A 21,611-nucleotide genomic window follows, 5' to 3' on the forward strand; every position below is an offset into this window, starting at 1 on the left:
AAAACTTTTTTGGGGTAAATATTTTGCACTACAATCCACCAACATTTGTGAAATTTCTTTTTGAACAGTTTTTTATTAACTGCTTATCATTTCTTTATTGTAATAGTCTTTTCCCTTTAATATTGTTATCATGATGAAATAATGAAGGCACATAACATAAGTACATATATTTTGTTTCTCTTAAAATTTCTGAATTTGAAGCAAAAATTTAAAACTTGGAACAAAATACATGTAATTATCATTTTTGATTGAAATAGTAAAATATTAAATCCATCGGGCAATTAACTAGGAATATATTACTACAATAGTGTTGTTACTTCTAAAGTTGTAGTAAAACTTACTAAATACACTTCATCGAAATAATATCTAAACACATGTAACACTGATATGCCAGGATTGCTTGTTTACTTTGCTATACATATATTTGTTTGCAATTTCACGTGTCATGTGTCTCCCATACACTTTTTATTTTATTTGGACATGTTCGTCATTCTCCATTTACTCAACACATGTTAACACAATATGCCGCCATTATTCACTGTAACTATTATAAAATGATGCTTATGTTGTTCACTTGATGTAAACCTAAGATGGAAATAAAAAGTTTAAAAGTTTTAAAAACATCAATAAAAACATGTTACGACAGCACAACCCACATTGCTCAGTGCGCCATAGTGTAATTAAAGCAAAACAGCAAATACTGCATGAGTATGTAAAACATGATCGACAGAGTTAACTGTCCTTTAAAGTGATCAAGTATTTGAAGATGAAGTACTTATAAATTTATGCAATGCTTTTTGTGGAAAGAGGGAAAAATATTCTATATCAAAAAGAAGAAATAAATAGAAAAATGCACTTTACAGATTGTAAACATCCCAATTTTGATAATAAACAAGTACTTTCAAAGGTTAAATTGATAATCTTTCAGAGATTTAGAAAAATGTAAGATAGCAAAAAGGTTAACACAGAAATTGTAAGCTGAAAAATAGTTTGAACAGAGCAATTATAAATAGTAAGTTTACCTGCCCTTTGAATTACATATCAATTTTGAACAATCTAAACATATATGATAAAACATTCATCATAAAACACAATATAAAACATTCATCATAAAACACATTACAAAGTATTCATCATACAACAATATTAAATGTGACCTAAATAAAATCATTCAATAGTAAAAGGTACATGTAGGAAAGACATTTCTGATGTCAGTAAATCCATACAATGTAAAGTATAGCTTCATAAGTATCTAGACAAAAAGATCAATCATTCTAACACAACTAGTTTTTTTACCTATGGAACATAGAAGAACTGAAAGTGTATGTAAATATTCAATAAAACCACTTTTGACGATCTATATTTTGACTTGTGATATAATTCCTCACGTCCGAACAGTTACTTTATTTAGTAATAAAATCACTGTTGGGAATACATTGTCTTATTTCTTAAGTAAGTGACCTGGTATATCATTGTCATGTAATGGAAATTGATAATTTAAATATAATATTTTTCAAACTAACAGAAAATTTGAAAATTCATCTTGAAAATCAGTTATAAGTAGTGAATGGTTATAAGTAAAAAAGACTTTGATAGTGCCGTCGCTTCAAAATTGAGCTACAAAGTAATATACAGGTTTAACACAAGTTAGCATACAGCTATTCTATAAAACTATTTAACTCCCATTCTATATTAGTCCATATATAAGAAGTGATATTAGCATAAGCTTACATAATGCATACTAATGTTTATATTTATTTCATGCTTTCCAGTGTTTTATTGTAATATATCAGATGATTATATTCTGATAAACCACTAGTGAAATTTATAAAATATAATTTTCACTGTAGTCGGACTATATCTGAATGCGGATGAAAAGAAAATCATAACTAAATGGAATAACAGGCAGAAATTAATGCCGTCGTGCGTAAATTTTGCTTCTTTAGGAAAAGAAAGTCGATATCATCATACATCATGTTAAAAACGTAACAAAATTAAAGAAATTTAACAGACCTATATTTCAAAATTGATTATGTGACGTCATGATGTGATGACGTCACAAAGGAGAATGCGTGACGTTACGCGGCAAAACCAGTAAAAAAATACTTAAAATCACTTAAAAAGCATGAAATAAAAAGAAAATTTATTTGTTTTACATATAAGATTGAAAAATATTTCATTCGTGAACACCAGCTATTATATTTTCACTCGTGGCTACGCCACTCGTGAAAATATTGCTTCTGGTGTTCACTCAGTGAAATTATATTTCAATCTTACATGCAAAACAAACAAATATCCTCGATATAATAATATCCCATGATCAGGTCTTTAAATTTTCTTACTGACCTGCCCTACTGAGGCTTGAAAAAGCCTACAGGCTGATGACAATATTGCATATTTAGGCATATTTATCCTATAAATCTTATAAAGAGTCTGCAATAATTATATTATAAAACATATACACCAAACAACATTATGTATTAATTACATATAATATCATAACATCAAAATATCACTAAATAAACTTTACAATAGTCAATTGAGATTTTATATGATCAGGAGTAATCAAAAACATAGTCAGCTTGAATGGTTTATAATAAAATATAAATAACTTTCCATAACAAAGTTTCCAGAATAAATATGATTCATTGTTGGATAATATCCCTGAATAATTTACATATTTATATAATTAATAACATAATTGCATGTGTATCAGATCTAAAGTAACAGATGTGCTAACAATTAAAAAAGTAGTACAAAATTATTTTTTATTCTTAAAAGTTTCTTTCTTATCCTCTTCATTAATCATTGTGAAAAACTATAAACATTACAAGAAATGTTCAGCCAAGTAAGGTTATTATAACAAGAGCTGTCCGTAAGACAGCGCGCTCGACTTTTTTATTGCTTGCCAATAAAAAAAGTTTTTGCAGTAAAAGGCAATACAAGAATCTCTGTATTTTTAAAGTGAACTAGTTGTTTGATACCCTTGAATATTACAGCAATGTTTATATGACATAATTTATGGTAAAGTGAACAAGTGGATAGGAATGAATTTTTTTAGATTTTTTAAGTTTTTTAGTGCTTGCCTATAATACAAAACATTGACAGTTAAGGGCCATAATTCAAATAAAATCTTTGACAGAATTACCTTCTCCTGGACATGTTTGGGAATCATGATTGTAAACAAGTATTCCAACTTTCAAATTAATATCTCAAACAGTTCAGTCAAAAAGTGGACTGGTACTAAAAACTTAACCAAGATTCTAAGTCGATAAAAGGCCTTAATTTTTAAAACAAATCCTTGACAGAGTTACCTTCTCTTGCGTACAGATGGGGGTAATGATGTGAAATAGCATTAAAAGTTTCAAAGCAATATCTCAAAGGGTTAAGGCAATAAGTGGATTTTACCCATATTCAATGTATTTTCTAAGTCAAAAAGGGGCATAATTCTGTCAAAAACCTTGACAGAGTTATGTCCTCTTGTCTGTTGATGAAGGTCGTGATGGTAAACAAGTATGGTCAGTTTCAAAGCAATACCTCCAATGGTTTTGAAATAAAGTGAGGTGGTACAAAAAACTTAACCAAGCTCAATACACTTTCTAAGTCAAAAAAGGGCCATAATTCTGTCAAAAACCTTGACAGAGTTATGTACTCTTGTCTGTAGATGGAGGTTATGATGGTGAACAAGTATGGTAAGTTTCAAAGCCATACTTGTAATACTTCTGAAATAAAGTGGGGTGGTACGAAAAACTTAACCAAGGTGTGACGCCAACGCCGACGCTAACGCCGACGCTAACGCCGACGCCGACGCCGACGCCGGGGCGAGTAGGATAGCTCCCCTTTTCATAGAAAAGTCGAGCTAAAAATTGATAAGACAGTCACTGTATTGAACCCATTACAACCTACGGGTATCTAGATTGAAAGCAATAACCTATCAAATGCATAAATACATGATTGTAGTAAATGTATAGAAAATTAGGTAATTGCATATAAGTATTTGACAACTTAAACAACATGTGATCTTCAGTTCCAAAATGTTTACATAAATTTTAAATGTATAATATAACTCTTTTTTGTAAAAAAATATGTCATTCAAGAGTTACTCCCCTTTGTGAAACTTTTTCGCAACATTATTAAAATGTAACATTCAATTAGCAACATTTTAATCATATTTGATTGACAATTAACAATGATTTAAAACAAAACTCTCAATTTAAACTAGGAATGGCTATTACTTATGTATACATATTATTGCACACTTCTACAAACCAATCAATTGAATTTATAAAGCTTGGTCCAAGCATGATTTGCATATTCAAAGTAGCACACAAATTGTTGAAAATTTGGTGTGATCTTTAAAGGTAATAATCTGTGTAAAAATCAAGTAAATGAAAGTGAGATTTTGAGAAGAATTTATAGTAAAATACCTGAAAAAACTAAGGCAAATCACAATTTTTGTGTGACACTATTCCAATGCAACAGTTATTACATATACCAAGGATACTGTTACCTCACAAAACCATTAGTCAGGGCAATATGTTCTTTATTTTGAATAAGATGAAATAACTGGACTTTACAACTTGGACATTTTTAAAAAAGATTCTTCTATAATAAAAGTAATCAAGTCGTTTTACCATAAAAACTCATATGTAGGTATGACATACAAATACACAAACCCTGTATCCCATTTGATGTACAACAAATCATTTATAGATGTTTCATTCTGAAAATGTACATACAACAATATAAAAAATTCAATTGCATATATATAGTAAAAAGATAACATAAAAATCAAATCAGTAGTTAAGTTAGAAAAACTACATACAAAAATAGTTATCTGGAAAGAAAAACGACACAAAAAAATTTCCACAAAAATATACAATTCATTTCTTGATGTCTTGGATATGGAATGTTCTCTCAGCAAATGTCTTTAGTATATCATCTCAATGTATCCCTGATATCTAAAAATGAAAATAAATTATCAATCAAAATATAACCTATAAGGAAAAATATCTTAAGCAAAAACATTAAACTTTAGTATTCATCATTCAGTGAAATGTGTCCAGTCACAGTAATAAATTTGGGTATTCCCCCTTTAATAAATTCAAGCATTAATGCAAAAAGATATAAAGTGTACGAGGGTGTGATTAAACAAAATGAAATTATTGACAATCTGTGCTATATATATAAAGTAAAAAAAACTCATAAAATGTGATAAATTCATTATATAGGCTTATTGATGAAGGATCATCCTCAATATAACCATGTTTAACCCTGCAATAATGCAAGAAAGATTTGAACTGTCTACTTTCATAAGACATTTTTTGTCAATAATAGACCCTTTTTAAGCAATATGCAAGGCATTTACTGGCCATGATGTGAAAAATCAAACTTTCAATAAGGTGTTGCCAATAGCAAAGCCAAAATTATGGGTCACAGAAACTATCCTTTACAAAAAGGGTCTAAATATCTGAAAATTACATATGAAAATATTCTACTGTTTGATTTTTTTTCTTCATTTCTTCTTTAACCAGTAGTATGTGAGCATTTACAATTGTTTGAATATATATTATTTTAATGAGACAAAAGTTTAAACAAGTAATAATTATGACAGTTACAGCAACAGACCTTTCCTATCTCATAAAAGCCACAAAATGCATTAACATTTACCTCACTTATATCTTACAGACTTGTCCACCTGTCAGTCTGGACAAAACCAATCAACATTTTTAGAAACAAATCCAAAATATGAACTGCCTGATCAATCAAACCATGATCAGATGACTTGGATTAATTAGCTACCTGGCCATGGTCTACATTGGTCACTTAGGTAGAATCAGCTGCCACAACAACAGGCTATGGGTTAATCAAAGGGCTTTGTTTCTTTGTTTTTACAGCACACCAAAACAGTTGACATGATAAACAGGAAAGATGATTTTGGCTTATCTCAGGTGTTACAAACTTAAAGCAACATCAAGAGTCAAAACCGCGGCACCTGCTGGAGCTAAGAGTTGCACAGACTCCAGTAATTTGAACCCATTTAATCGCCTCATACAATTTTGCAGTGGCTGCAATTCTGATACCTCAAATCTTTAAGGCAACCCCTCAGCCACAAAGGGCTCAAAAAACTTTCTAGCAACAATGATGTGTCCATGTCTTAAGTATAAAGCCAGGCCAGTCTTCAAATTTGTGCTGTCTGACAAAGCCATATAATGCCAACTCTTCAATATTATCATCATAATATATACATCTATCAAACTTTGACAGGTCATATTCAAACAGGTCAGGTCCATTACACACAACAGGACATACAAATACAAGGGTCAAATAAACAAGAGACAAGTTTAATGCATACAAAACCAATTATATGTGAATTTATATATGCTCATTAGAGAAACTGTAGATGAAACAAGATGTTGAGAAGACTTTGGTCACTACATACTTGAGTGAACACTTGAATAACTTAATGACATTGTTTTCTTAAATTGCTCTTATCCATTACAGTAAATATACCATAAATGTACATATAAACAAGTACATAAAACAACATCTGACTCCCAAACTTTTGATACATGAAGGATCTGTATCAATTCTACACAGTCTTTTGCTGTAATAATCTTAGCGTCAACACTTCTCCTGTAACTATTCATTAATTTGTGGGGAAAATGCACAAGCCACCAGATAGCCCAGTCAGTATAGTGGTATGGTGTTTCATGGGTCTCAGGTTCAAATGGCATTTTAAGGTAGACCATGGGTAATGGGCACCATAAGGAACTGTAAAATTGACAACATAGGACAGTTATATGTCTTCAAGGTTACCTGTATGCAAAATTTAAATAAAATTTACCGTGTGGTTTATGAGTTATGAATATATTTTTGAACGAAGACCTTGCCATTAGAAGGGCTTATTTTCAAAAATGAGGAAACTGTAAATAATCTGTAATATCATCATTATAAAAAATGTTTTTCTATTGCTCATTGTTAAGAAACAAAAAATAACATTCAGGTAACACATTACACAAGCAAAATGTTAGTTTCTAAACAAAATGTTCTTAATATTTATAAAAATGTTATCCTACCCCACCCACTTTTAACACTTATTTTACCATTTCCCTATCTAAAATGCCTTGTTCAAAATATCCCTAAAATTTATCGAAATGAGGATCTGTTTTCAAACTTTGCCTTAATTTTTTCAAAGGTATATTAGTTGATCATGCGAAATATAAAATACTTTTACCGTGTAGTTTTTATTTTATCGAACTTTGAAAATATCTGGTATCATATTTGCTATAAATTTTGGCATTATTTAACAAAAAAAATACCTAAAATAATTTTATAATTTAAATCAAACTTTTTTTCTTCCATAAGGGATCAGAGAGATACATAAATAACATTAAAAAGAAAAAAAGAAAGAAACAAGAGCCAGGTTTGAGCCGGGTGATGCTCCCAGAATAGGTTTTGGACACAGGAAAGTACACCTCTTGTAGTTTCAGAGTTATGTCCGTGGAAAAAGTTCAAAGTGCAATAATTCCAAAATTAGGCAAGGCTGTTACAGTTCTTTGCACTGCACTTCTAATCAATGTGATCTATCAACCTACAAAGTTTCTTGATGATATCTCTTATGATTTCCGAGTTATGTCCTGGACAATTCAAAAAGTAAAAATAAACAAAGGGCAATAACTCCAGAATTAGGCAAGGTAGAGTTATGATTCTTGTGCACTGCACATCTACCCATTGAGATTTATCTACCTACAAAGTTTCATGTTGATATCTCTTACAGTTTTACAGCTAAGTCCTGGACAAGATTTTTCTAAAAGGGGAGATTATTCAAAAATAAGGCTTAACAGAGTTATGGTTCTTTTGCACTGCACATCTATCCATTGAGATCTATTCACCTACAAAGTTTCATGTTGATATCTCTTATAGTTTTAGAGTTATGCCCCGGACAAAATTTTTCTACAAGGGGAGATAATTCAAAAACCAGGCAAAATAGAGTTATGGTTCTTTGACACTGCACTCCCCCTCAATGCCCTCTACCACTGTATGAAGTTTCAACAAGTTATCTCAAAGGGTTTTCAAGTTATGTTCCGAACAAAGTTCAAAGTATTAAATATACAAAGGGCAATAACTCAAAAATTAGGACAAAAAGAGTTATTGTTCTTATGCACTGCACATCTACCCATTGAGATCTATTCACCTACAAAGTTTCATGTTGATACCTCTTATAGTTTTAGAGTTATGCCCCAAACAAGATTTTTCTATAAGGGGAGATAATTCAAAAACCGGGCAAAATAAAGTTATGGTTCTTTGACACTGCACTCCCCCTCAATGCCCTCTACCACTGTATGAAGTTTCAACAAATTATCTCCAAGGGTTTTCAAGTTATGCTCCGGACAAGACAATGGACGGACATACGGACGGACAGACGGACAAGGCGCCGACTGTATGCTCCCCCGAAATTTTTCGGGGAGCATAAAAAAAAGGTTGTCCCTTCTGGGGTTTGAACCCACGCCCCTCAATTTCAATGTAGTTTACAAGCGATTCTAGCCTATTTGAATACTCTTCAAAGTGGAGGTAATGCATTACCCATGGTCTACCTTAAAGGCCTTGTGTTCAAATCCAGGTCTGACTGCATATTTTTCTGACACTGTGTCATAACAATACTGACCTTAACGAAAAGAAATAACATACCATGATCTTCACATTAGAATCATTCTATTGAAAATTCTAGCTTCAGACAAACAACCTCTGCTCCACCCTTTGTAACATTGGCCTCAACTTGATATTCACCAGTTGGTATAATAGTGGCTGTTATATCAAATGTTGCTCCTGACAGGTTGTACTCTTTCTGTACAAAAATATCAAACAATGTTATCATTTGTTACTTATCATTAATGCAAGGAGTCCACTAGTCAATTTGTTTCTCACATCACATGTGAGAGTCCCTGAGCTAAAGTCCTTGAAGGCACTAAAAATTTTACAATTTCCTACTTTTATGAACACACTTGACAGTGTATCTTGAACACAAAATATAATAACCACTTTATGTGGCTAAATAATTATAAGGACCACTTTAGGACTAGATATAATGAACACTTTATGGAATTAACTTTTAGTGAATCAAATTAAGTGTTTCAAATAATAATATATCAGAATACCAAAAGTCTATTCATGTTTCTATTGTTAATAATAAAAGACTGATAACAAAAAGCTAAATAATTAATAATATGAAATTTTTAAGATATCTTACAGACATCTATATTTTCATGTGAGGTAACAGATGTGCCAACAATAGCAACCAATTAAGCAAAGGGTCAACCGTGATAGTGCAGCTTTTCCAACCGATGATATGGACTGCCTATCCATTAATAATGAAAACCCTGATAGCCATATAGCAAAAAAAATTGACTTACTTTTGCAAAAGGACATGTACAATCTATACCAATATCTTTCAGTTCTTGCGGGCATTGACCAGCAGCTCCAGACTGTGACAGTATTTCACAAATATCATCATACGTACAAGATCCAAAGTTGTCAATGCATGGTATAGTTATGAAAAACCCAAGCTCCTTTTTCTTCATTTCCAACTTTACCTATAATTAGAAATAAAGTGTTTATATTTGGTTCCAGAAGGTTTAGGGTTAAACCTGAATATAACCTGTACATCATCAACATTTCCTATGATTAATAGACAGCGACTTTCTTTCTTATATTTTACAGCCAAATATAGGCCGTTTCCCCAAGCAAGAAATAAGAATATTTTCCCCTGAAATGCCCTGAGCACATTCTTCAATAGAACCATGATTTAACACTGCTGCTGACTTAAACATGTATCAACTTGTTGATAAATTCAATTGATTGAAAGACAGAAAGCTGTCCCTATAGTGACCTCTGCTGTGTTACGACTTAAAATGATAAATACAAGTGAAATCGACAGTTTCAAAAAGTGTGTGTTTTAATTCAATTCCAACTTGTTGGAATTCGATTTTCAGGTTTTTCCCTTTTCCAATTTATAATGTTACTATTTATTGACCAGTTCAGAAAGCCACAGATTATTTTGAAAATTGAAAAAAAAAATCTTTGAGTGAATAATTATAAAGGTGTTACCTGCAATGGTTGAGATAGGTTTTGTTTGACATTGACGTCTGCTGACACGACAAGATCTCCAGGAAATTGAAGAGGATCTGGAGTGATGCTTAAACTCTTCACGTTCACTAAAGGAGCTGATGTACTGCAGTCTTGCCATGAAAATGACTTTAGCTTTCTTGGTCCTTCAGATTGCGACTGACCGTGTAAATGTTAAATGAAATATATATGTATAAAGTTGTATCATTCATTTATTCTTAACACCATTTTGCTTTATTATTTCTGTCAATACATGCAATGTAGACTTCAAAATGTTTAGTATGATATAGTATGAAAAGGATCAAAGTTTTTAAGCTATAACATGATATTAATATCTTTAATATATTTTTCCTTTAATTAAGTCAAAGAAAAATTATATAAATTTAGTTAAGATGCAATGGATAAATTCAAAAAAGCATTATCACAAAATAATTGAATGATCAATATTGAAAAAGGAAGAAGCAAAAAATGCATTTTACTAACAATTTGAGTAGATTATGAATTTGTGCATGTAATTATATTTATAGACTTATAAAAACACACTTAATTGGAGAGGAGCAATTATACATAGGGTTTGAAGTTTACATCCTAACCTAACATGAATTATTGATCCTTGGCACAGTATTATAAGAAGAGATTGTACATATTCATTACAGAATTCAGCATTATAATATCGAGTTAAAACTAGAAATGTGTCCATAGGACACGGGTGCCCCCACCGCGCCACTGTTCTGTCAATCTTTTTACTAAGTCAAGGGAGATAACTCTACAAATACTGGATAAATCCACAAGCGAAACCCCAGGTGCAAATCTAAATATGCTGAGCAACCTGCCCATAAGGTTTAATGACTATGTCAAATCCTTTTTGAGTAACTTGCGACACAAGTTGAAAATTGCAAACTTTTACTAAGTCAAGGGCAATAACTCTAAAAATACTAAAAATATCCAGACGAAAATACCCAGGTGCACAACTACACATACTGATCAACATTCCTGTAAAGTTTCATGACTCTAGGTCAGATACTTTTTGAGTTACATGCGACACAAGTTGAAAATTACAAAATTTTACTAAGTCAAGGGCAATAACTCTAAAAATACTAAAAATATCCAGACGAAAATACCCAGGTGCACAACTACACATACTGATCAACATTCCTGTAAAGTTTCATGACTCTAGGTCAAATACTTTTTGAGTTACATGCGACACAAGTTGAAAATTACAAAATTTTACTAAGTCAAGGGCAATAACTCTAAAAATACTGAATATATCCAGACGAAAATACCCAGGTGCACAACTTCACATGCTGATCAACATTCCCATAAAGTTTCGTTGAATTCCAGCCATTAGTTGCAGAGAACTAGTCCGGAAACGAAATTCGGACGGATGGATGGATGGACGGACGGACAGACAACGTCAAAACTATATCCCCCTCCCGATTCCATCCGCGTGGGATAATAACATGAGATTTGATTAAATAAAACAAAAATTTTTTTTTTTGAAAGTTAACAGGTATAACACATTTGAAGTGGTTATATATAATTTTGCCAGTTTCCAAAGAAAATGGACCTTAATTAAAGTGGCCTTCAACAAAAGAATCAAGCCAAGGGTCAGCTCTGCCCTTAAACTAACTTGGCAACATTAGTTATCTCTGGCCTACACAACTTTAGCATGTAATAAATATGGCCCAAATTTATATTACTGTTACTGTTTTTAGCTTGCCTTTATAAATTCAAGTGGAAAAATATTTTGCAGTTAAAATTCATGTCACCTTTATGACAATTTGAAGGTTAAATAGAAGTTGAACATATATTTCTATATAATTATAATCAATACATTAATTTCAAGGACTTAAAAGCGATTATTTCAATACTTCCGTAATCACAAACCAAATTAAAAAACTTAAATACGAATAATTGTAAGTTCAGAGATCATGGATTATGATCTTCCTTATTTATATCTTCTGGTGTTCATTGTGTGAAGTTAATGAGCCTGGCCTAAAGTATATTATCTATTTATATTGAATACCTTAAGCTTATCAAAATGCACACTCAGACATTCTATCAAGGTTTCCCCAAGTATAAACTTCGAACATTAAGAAAACTCATCATTTTTAAATACATTTAGTTTGATTTTAAAAAATACCATTGTTAACTATAGGCAAAGCACATTAAAAAAATGCATTATTCACAAGAGAAAATATTTCAAATTTTATTTTCATCGCTCATTAGCAGTACATGTAGTATTGTGCCCTAAAATTTATGACAGAAAATCTACCTCACACATTAAATATAAAGATTGATTCTCATGTTTTAATATTATGAAACAGTACCTGTTAAGAATTTAATCTTATCAGTGTGACAAGTTGTTTATTGGCTGATCAGTATTTATTTAGCTGATTAAGTACTTGTATATCAACTTTTTTACAACTTTCGGGAAAGTCCTAAATCACAAAAAAAATACTTAAAAACTGTGTAATAGATATAGTACATGAAACGAGTTAGTTACGAGGATATAACACTGGCTGGGGCGACATCAAGGGGTGTTTCTGCTAAAAAAAATTTTTTGCAGAAACATCCCGAGATGTCGCCCCAGCCAGTGTTATACCCCCGTAACTAACGAATTTCATATACTATAACTGTTTTATCGCAATGGCATAATGTTTCCTTTTTTGTAATAGAAATAAATAAATAAATAAATAAAAAAATAAATAAATAAATAAATAAAAAATAAATAAATAAACAATAAACAAATAAATCATTAGCTATATTACAGTTATTCATGATAAAGCAGTTTTTTCAAGTTGTCTGCTGCAAAAAAAGAAAAAAAACATATACAAGAGACATCCAATGTTAGAGGCGAATTGTAAACTGTTACCAATATTGATTTATTTTAATTAAAGGGCTTTTTTAGTGGAAATAATTCATTCAGCGGATGTACCTTTTTGATTAAACAAGGGTAAATTTCATTTCATTAATTATCTTTGTTTATATTTTTCATTGTATTTATTTATTTATTTTATTTTATTGATTCCATTTTTTTTGCTACTGGGAATGGTCGTTACCACTGCCCCATTGGAGCCTCTATGAAAAAAAAACTGCAGGTGCGAAAAAACTCGACCGATATATAACAGTCGAGTTTTTTCCCTATATGAATCAATGAAAAAACTGTACTGTTATATAACAATACAGTTTTGAAATGCTCGTTGAAGTGTACTGAGTATAATGGGTTTGTAAGAACAAAGGAAAATGTCCAAACCATGCGATAATAAGAGTTATTATATTAAGTCAGCTCATTAAAATTATTTCATGATTTCAAGAGGAAACAAAATTTTGACCTTATCTAATAATTATATCCTAATAAATGTCTATCTCAGTTTGATAACAATGTAATGTAATATAAACATAATATTTAAGGGACCAGTAAAACAGAACAGAACTTAAAGAATTGTACACTTGTACATTCATATCTTATACAATTTTCAAGTTTAAAGTTCATATCAACATATTTATTTACAAAATTAACAGAAATCATTCAAACTAATACAAAGTCTTTCTCTGAACAGAGTAGATAAACTAATTTCTAAAATAATCTGTCTAATTGTCATATTTTCAGTTACATTTACATTACCATTACCTGATTGTTTTAATAATTAATACAGGAAATATCAATCAAATATCTTTATTTCCACAATTATACCAACATAAAACTATCAATAAAAATATGTAAAGGTATCAAAATCTGACTTTTTTTCTAAATGTTTCTATTTTTAAAGTCACTACCTTACTGATAAAAATACTTAAAAAAAAATTAAAAGTAACTGCTACACAAACAGAAACACTGTCCAGTGTATAAAGGGTCCTCTGACAATATGCATTTTGAAGTGCATGTGGTGATCATGTAGTGCACATCAAGTGCACTTTTAATAACTTTTAGCATGCATTCAACTGTATTCATTTACATCCTACACTCTAAAAGTGAAAGTGAAAAGTGATTAGAGTATGAATTGTGCAATATTTACTTACAAACCATTTGCGGAGATAAAACAGGAAGTAAACAAACATTATGATGCACAGCGATCATTTTAAGTAGTAATTAAGGAAGTCTTTCGTTTCAAAAAAGGAATAATTTATTGTTATTGGGCTTTTTAATTTTTGAATGAAGGAATCAATTTATTTCAGTCGCTATTTCAAGGCTGCTGCAATAATAATAACAAAATGTTTCTCGATGAAAGTTTCAATTTTCAGTACACAATTGTTTCAACTACATCTAAAGCAGCACGCCTCCAGATTCATGCTAATTTTCTTAAAAAAATTTGAAATTGTATTTGAATGAGTAATATTGTGAAGTAACCAAAAGGAAGCAATTTACACATTGTCAATGGCACTAACAAACCTCGTAAAGTACCAAAAGTGGTCAAAATATGCATAAATAGCCTTTACTGCGTTAGTAACGCAGTAGAAATATAGTTAAAGAAAAATCAGTCATAAATTGAACATAATATGTAAAATATTACTTGAATCTTGAAACTTTTTACTTTTCCTTACATCTTAATACATTTTTCTCAAGTTTGATTTTATTGAATTGTATCATAGTTTGGAGACCTTTCTGTTGAAAATGTGTCAGGGTTAAATCGTATACATATACATGCACAGTGCGTTAACTGGAGTGCGGGTATTAGTTACCCGCACTCCAGAGCAAGCCCATTGATTGGCTCATTTTTGCTGGGGTTTACATATTGTGACGGCAGAGAAAGGGAAAGCGACAGAAATTTCATATTCAGATGTTCGTTCATTGGTTCATTTTTGCCGGGGTTTCATATTGTGACAACAGGGAACGTGCTTTTATGTTTGACTATGATACAAAAGAGAAAGAACACCAAAACACTCGGCAATCTGATTAATACTCTGGGGCTACGCCCCCTCGTACAAATCAGATAGCCTCGTGTTTCGGTGCTCTTTCTATTACATATTTTGACTCATCTGGAGGCATGTAGCTTTAAGTATGACAACATGTATCCTGTCTGCATGTATGGCTGACAAACAGTTGTGCCACTACAGGAATAAAATTCCTCCTGCCAAATTTACGTCATTTAAATTATCTTAAAGAAAAACTTAAACATCATCATGAAGGTTTTTTAAAACATAATCATTACACATGCACATTAATTATAAGTGAAAAATATATAGTAATGTTTATATCATATAATTATGAGTTTTTGATAACAAAGTGATTGGATCTGTCATTTTGTGGATTCTATTACAGTCCTGAATTGTAGATCAGCTGGCCATCTGACAATCCACACAATTGATACTAACTTTGGTTAATAAATCACTTAAATTTATGACATGTGCAGACTTGACCCTTGCCTTGCCTTGTTGGCGTTTAGGGCTAAGTTAATTTGAAAGAAAAAAACATGGGTATCACATGTAACTAATTTAGTTAATAGCTTTAATAGTTATACATGGAAGGTAAAGAGGGGGTCCGCAAAGCAGGCCCGGGCTTTGGCTAGCCCGGCTATAGACTACATGTGAATTTTCAAAAGAAAATCAAATAGTATTGACCTTTTCGAAAACCTAGCCAAACACCGTTTTCCGGTACAATACGGATTTAGCTCTTGGGAATTACACCAAATGAAGTACATAACACAATTACATGATATATCTATTTTTCATCATTATTTTTCTGTTTAAGCAGAGACATAGATATCTATGTCTCTGGTTTAATTAAGTTGAAAAAAAAAAATTGATGTGTTTGAAAATTATCAATATTCCTTTAATATATATTGCAAATTTTTCAAAAAATAAATTGTTCATTTTATAATGAAAATCAATAAAACTAAAACAGTCATAGTGGTATCTTCCATAATAACAGATTGGCATTTTGCAGTGTTTTGTACTTTTAGTTTCTACAATCATAATAGTATATATATAAATATTAAATAATGTATTGTTTGCTTTTGTATGTATAAATTTACTTATTTTGGATCAACTTTTACTTGATATATTGCAAAGAAATTTGCCAACATTTACCCCCAGCATTAAATTACTATTTGTTTACATGTTTTACTTTAGTTTCTTAGCGTAGGTTAGACCGCATTCATCCTTATCCGGAGACTGACGGAAAGGGCCGAAAAGTCGGCGGCATGAAATACCCAAATATAGCAATATTTATTTTTGTTTGTATAAAATATAGATTATAATGAGAAATAAATAAATATTTATAAAATAATATGACTTAGCCTGCTATAACTTTCATTCATTCTGTTTAAATGGGCAGTTAATTAAGATGTTGTAAGAAAATAAAGTTGTGACATTTGCTTATCTACTATATAGGTTAATTCTTTATGAATGTACTTGCAATTTTAAATCAAGATATGATATTTGTTGTCTACACTTATATATTTTTAAGGTGTAATTTTGTTGAAATTTCATATCATAAGTTCATATACAAGTGTCCATGTTATTTAAAAAAAAAATAGCTTTACATACATATACTGTACATATCTTGGTTCAAAACACAATGATACTGATAGGAAAAATGTATATTTGGGTATGTTTGATTATATCTTAGTGAAAGTGTATATTGTATTCATGATTAAAACAGTACTTTTTTAGTATAAAACATTTATTTTTAGTATAATTGGGCAATATTTGGGTATATTTAGGCAATATTTGGGCAATATTTGGGTATTTCGTGCTGCCCCCGAAAAGTTGGGATTGATACATATTTATCATTGAATTACGGACAGGGCGGACCGTGAGACAGGGCGGACCGTACCAAGGCGGACCATATGTTTGGACAGGGCAGACCATATTTTGGAACAGGGCGGCCTGTGACTCGAGACGAGTAGGACCGTGATTTATTGTAATAAAATATTTAAATATTGATGCTTCATTGTTTTTCTTTTAATATCATTATAAACATATACATATAATTAGTGTTGGAAATTATTTTTGTCCAATAGGATTGCAGTATTTCAAATGAATCGTAACACATTTACTTTGAAAAATCTGCAAATTAGTAATCAGTCTAGTAAATCGAGTTTCTTTATAAAACTAGTTTAAAACACTACTGTAACCTGGTTCAATTTTATAAGTACGTACTTACAAAATTAAATTTGTTGCGCGTCTGTGGGGCAGTCCTGACCAATTTAACTTTGTTAATACCTAGAAATAAACTTTAAACTATACTTAATGCAGTTTATTAATTTAGAATTTTTTTAGGATAATATTAATAACCCCCGTCAAGTTGGATATTATGCAGGTGATAATTGACCAATTGTTCGGACATTACATGCCATTAATTGTTTGTTAAATAATAAGACGGTAACGCTGCTAAAACTGAAAGTCTTTATTAAACAATATGACACAGAAAAAACTTGTTATTGATTCACATCTGACATTGTGAAACACAATATAACACAATAACGTAAAATGATGAGGAGTGACTTGTATGTTAATTTTAAGACCTTTAATGAACACACAAGGAAGACAAAATTTACATCGTATTAAAGCACACAGAAAGGAAGACTTATTTATTTACAGATACACGAACATGTAATGACGAACATATATACAAAAGCAACCGCATGTATATCGATATTTACACTGTTTAAATAACAGTTATACATATTCGGTCATTTATATATTCATATTTACACCCATAATTACATAATTAATTGGTTGACTTGTGTTGAATCTCAATTTTAATTCTTTGACGAGTTAGTTTATATTAGAATTGGTTTTTGTGCTCTACATTAATTAAGACATGCATGGAGCTAAAGATAAGATGTTTATATATCTGTGATTAAGATGATGTCTGTTATTCATTGTATATTAATTATTTCTTCGTTTTCATATTGTAATTAAGTAATATAAATTATCTATATTCCTCTATACAGCTCAAATGTTATGAATGGTATATATAAAACATATTAAAACTAGACCTATCACTGAAGGTGATTAATACCCCCACCAGCAACTTTGACTTTTTGAAAAAAAAGTAGTCTGATGGAAAATTTGAACACAAACTATCAATTGTGTACAAAGAAATATTTCAATTAATTGTAATCGCAACTGGGGTCTCGAAATAAGCTTGCTATACACCAAGTTTGATTACAATATCTCATTCCTAACTCTAGTTATTGTCCGGAAACCATTTTTCTATTTTTAGTAACACTGTAACAATGACCTTGACCCTAGGGGGTCCAAATGCAATACCAACCCAGGTCTTCATATAAGCTTCCTACACACCTTATTAGATTACAATATCTCATTCCTAACTCTAATTATTGTCTGGAAACCATTTTTTCTGTTTTTAGTAACGGTGACCTTGGCCTTGACCCCAGGGGGTCCAAATGCAATACCAACCCAGGTCTTCATATTAACTTGCTATACACCAAGTTTGATTACAGCATCTCATTCCTAAGTAAAGTTATTGTCTGGAAACCGTTTTTCTATTTTTCGTAACGGTGACCTTGACCTTGACCCCAGGGGGCCCAAATGCAATACCAACCCAGGTCTTCATATAAGCTTGCTATACGCCAAGTTTGATAACAATATCTCATTCTTAACTCTAGTTATTGTCCGGAAACCATTTTTCTATTTTTAGTAACGGTGACCTTGACCCCAGGGGGTCCAAATGCAATACCAACCGGAGTTTCCACATAAGGTTACTATATACCAAGTTTGATTACAATACCTCATTCCAAACACTAGTTATTGTCCGGAAACCATGATGTGGACCGACCGACGGACCGACCGACAAGCTGACTCCTATATACCCCCCCTAAACTTCGTTTGTGGGGGTATAATTAAGATAATTGTTTCAAGTTTATAAATATTAACAATAAAGCGTAAAAGGAAAATATGTTTTATAAAGGAGATTTTCTCAAACCATTCCCATTTAAGGTTACACTACCTATTTTATACTTATAATTGTATGGGTCAATATCTATAATAATAAATATAAAGTTAGATTAATCCACAATCCGCATTATGTCGTGTGCACATGATTATTACGAGTCTGAGCAGGGCCAAAGGCCTCGTGAGGGCTGTTGCGCTCTTAGATTACATGTATGACGCGTATCAATTCAAATGAAATCAAATTAAAAGTAAATGAAAATTTCAAAAAAATATATATCCTATACCTAATGAGCTGAGAAAAAATCCTTAGTTAACAGGGCGCAGCCATTTTGAAATCCTTTTGAGCTAAATATAGATATCACAGCGCTTTTAATGAGCGTCTACATAATTCAGACTATTGCTAGCAGACGCATGCTTAATAACACTTCCGGTGAAAGAATGATGTACAAAATTTAAAAAAAAACATTTATTTCATTCATAAGAACTACAGTAACGATGATAAATGTAAAAAGTTACTTTTAAACTCTTTTTGATAAATAAGCAGATTAATATGAAATTAGGCAAAGCCTATGAACGGGGAAGTCATTAAAAAATTTCTTTCATTCTTTCCGTTTTAAAGATGTCATTCGGTATTACATGCACCGTTTCCGTTTTCACTCGGAACACTCGACGATTATTATTTATCCGAAAGAAAAGTTGAGATTTGTTCCGTTATCGGAATACCTGGCCTATTATCATTGAGTTACATTGTAAATGGCGGCGCCCGACTAGAACTGACACTGAAAATTTTATTGATAGGTATAGAATTCTATATATTCTTTAATTGTTTTTTATTTGATTTTCTTTTAAATATACACGTGTAGTCTATAGCCGGGCAAGCCAAAGCCCGGACCGGCTTCGCGGCCCGGTCTTTGACTTCCCCGTAAAAATAACAAAAAAACAACATATGTGATTAGAGATTAACAGAAAATGGCGGACCGGGATTTTCCAAACGCCGACGTATAGCAATGGTCCCTCTTCCGATGAATAGGTTGAACACCACCATTTATTCGATTCTGTTACAGTACTTACATACTTTAATGAACGGCATGATAGATCTGGTTAACATGTACACTAAAACATGTTATGCTTAAATCATAAATCATAAGAGCTTTCGGCGCATAGCTAGGTAGCATCTTATTTCATATTACATACATATGTAGATATTACTAGTATTAGATCGATGTTTAAAGTTTAAATACAAATTTGTTTAATATGAAAATGCTTATAAATACCACATGTTTAGGATGATGATGCCAAAATATATATAAAAAAGTAAATAGCAATATTTAATTTGAAAATATACATAGTCCGCCTCGTCTCGAGTCACGGTCCGCCCCGTCCAAACATACGGTCCGCCCTGTCCACGGTCCGCCCTGTCTTACGACCTTATCATTATGTAACATTATACAAACCTTATCCTTTGGAATTTCAAACGAATGTACATAATCCCTCGCCTTTGAAATTTCATATTCAAAAACATTTGGCAGCGCTTCAACGTTCAATAAAAGAAACGTACACAATATGTACATCAACATCTTTTCATAAAGAATCGCAAAAAGGTCTTAAACAAAAGAACTAGTGTCTGCTTCCGGTAACTCTCAACTTTGATCATAACAGTAATCGGTTGGATGCTTGGATTTTTACCAAAATACTTGATACATTAATGTATTCATGCTTAACAACCAAAAATCAAAATAAAATCAGTTTTTTTTTCTTTCAAATAATGTTGCATTTATTTGATCAGACAAAAAAAGATATAAAAAAAAAAGAATGTGCGATGATAGAAATTATTTATTATTTTTGACAGAAACAAGCGTCTACTGATAGCATGTGATGTAAACAAATAGCCGGTTACTACATACGTTTTATACCCGTGTCAATGGTCCACTTACTTCCTTGTCGCAAAACGAGAGAATATGGCTGTGATTATGATAAAATCTGTGCTTTTATTTGTCTTTATCGCTGCAAATGTAGTTACTGGGAAAAGAGTTTACAACATGAAGGTATGTCCACACTATTTGTTTGGACATGTCATGGTTTTTTTAATTACTTGTTTATTAACTGTTGATTGTGTTTTTCCCAACTTGTGGTTGACCAGGAAGTTTTAGTTGTACAAAAAAGTATAATTAAGAGCTTGAAAACGCCAGAACACAATTCATTTAATTTGTAGAATATCCTTCAAATAAGTCTTTTTTAATGACATGTATTTTTATCATATATAAACTTATACTTGATCTTTGACCATATCTGGGACATACGTATGGAAATTAGTCTGTATATCCTGGGGCATTTTTGGTCCCATGTTTCACCTGGGGAGACAAACATTTTATAATTTAATTGTTAGTTGTCATTTATTTATCTTACTGCTGTTTATTTTTTTCAGATGGGAAAGGATCTGATAAATTTTTATTGGGAGAATTGTAATAAAAACTGTTACCCCCTCTGGCATTTAGAGTCCTTTCCTTGTCTCCAAACCCAATAAAGTATGGTCAGGGCCTTTTTGATTACAGCTGAACTTGATGTCACTAAAATTATTGGTACCACACATTCTTTAAAGGTAAGTGTATTGGCTATAACAG

At 31.4% G+C, this 21,611-nt stretch overlaps 1 protein-coding gene and 1 long non-coding RNA gene across 4 annotated transcripts; one reads left to right on the forward strand and one right to left on the reverse strand.

The window, feature by feature from the left end:
* Positions 1–4,143: 4,143 nt before the first annotated feature.
* Positions 4,144–20,771, reverse strand: LOC132748472 (ganglioside GM2 activator-like). The gene is made up of 5 exons (XM_060738097.1): positions 20,444–20,771; positions 10,108–10,289; positions 9,414–9,593; positions 8,692–8,848; positions 4,144–4,961 (listed from the first exon to the last, which is right to left on the reverse strand). Exons 1-4 carry the CDS (start codon positions 20,565–20,567, stop codon positions 8,711–8,713), a joined length of 624 nt encoding a protein of 207 aa, XP_060594080.1. The 5' UTR covers positions 20,568–20,771; the 3' UTR covers positions 4,144–4,961; positions 8,692–8,710.
* LOC132748473 (uncharacterized) lies at positions 15,090–21,461 on the forward strand. 3 transcript variants are annotated; one of them, XR_009628259.1, is made up of 3 exons: positions 15,090–15,761; positions 20,840–21,035; positions 21,416–21,461. It is a non-coding gene; the product is annotated as an uncharacterized LOC132748473 (long non-coding RNA). The 3 variants fall into 3 exon arrangements; XR_009628260.1 differs by lacking the exon at positions 15,090–15,761 and adding an exon at positions 15,866–16,990; XR_009628261.1 differs by lacking the exon at positions 15,090–15,761 and adding an exon at positions 20,643–20,697.
* The last annotated feature ends 150 nt before the right edge of the window (positions 21,462–21,611 follow it).

Source organism: Ruditapes philippinarum, unplaced genomic scaffold (genome assembly GCF_026571515.1).
Source record: "Ruditapes philippinarum isolate M1 unplaced genomic scaffold, ASM2657151v2 ctg15364_1_1_1_1, whole genome shotgun sequence".
Classification (NCBI taxonomy): Eukaryota; Metazoa; Mollusca; class Bivalvia; order Venerida; family Veneridae; genus Ruditapes; species Ruditapes philippinarum.

Bases quoted from the DNA above. Each gene is read 5' to 3' on its own strand.
- LOC132748472 (XM_060738097.1), bottom strand. From the start codon at position 20,567: ATGTTGATGTACATATTGTGTACGTTTCTTTTATTGAACGTTGAAGCG. The intron at 10,290-20,443 runs TTTGTATAATGT...AACATTTACACG, and splicing joins TGAAATTCCAAAGGATAAGG to GTCAGTCGCAATCTGAAGGA. The intron at 8,849-9,413 runs GTAAGTCAATTT...ATTTTTGTACAG, and splicing joins GTACATGTCCTTTTGCAAAA to AAAGAGTACAACCTGTCAGG.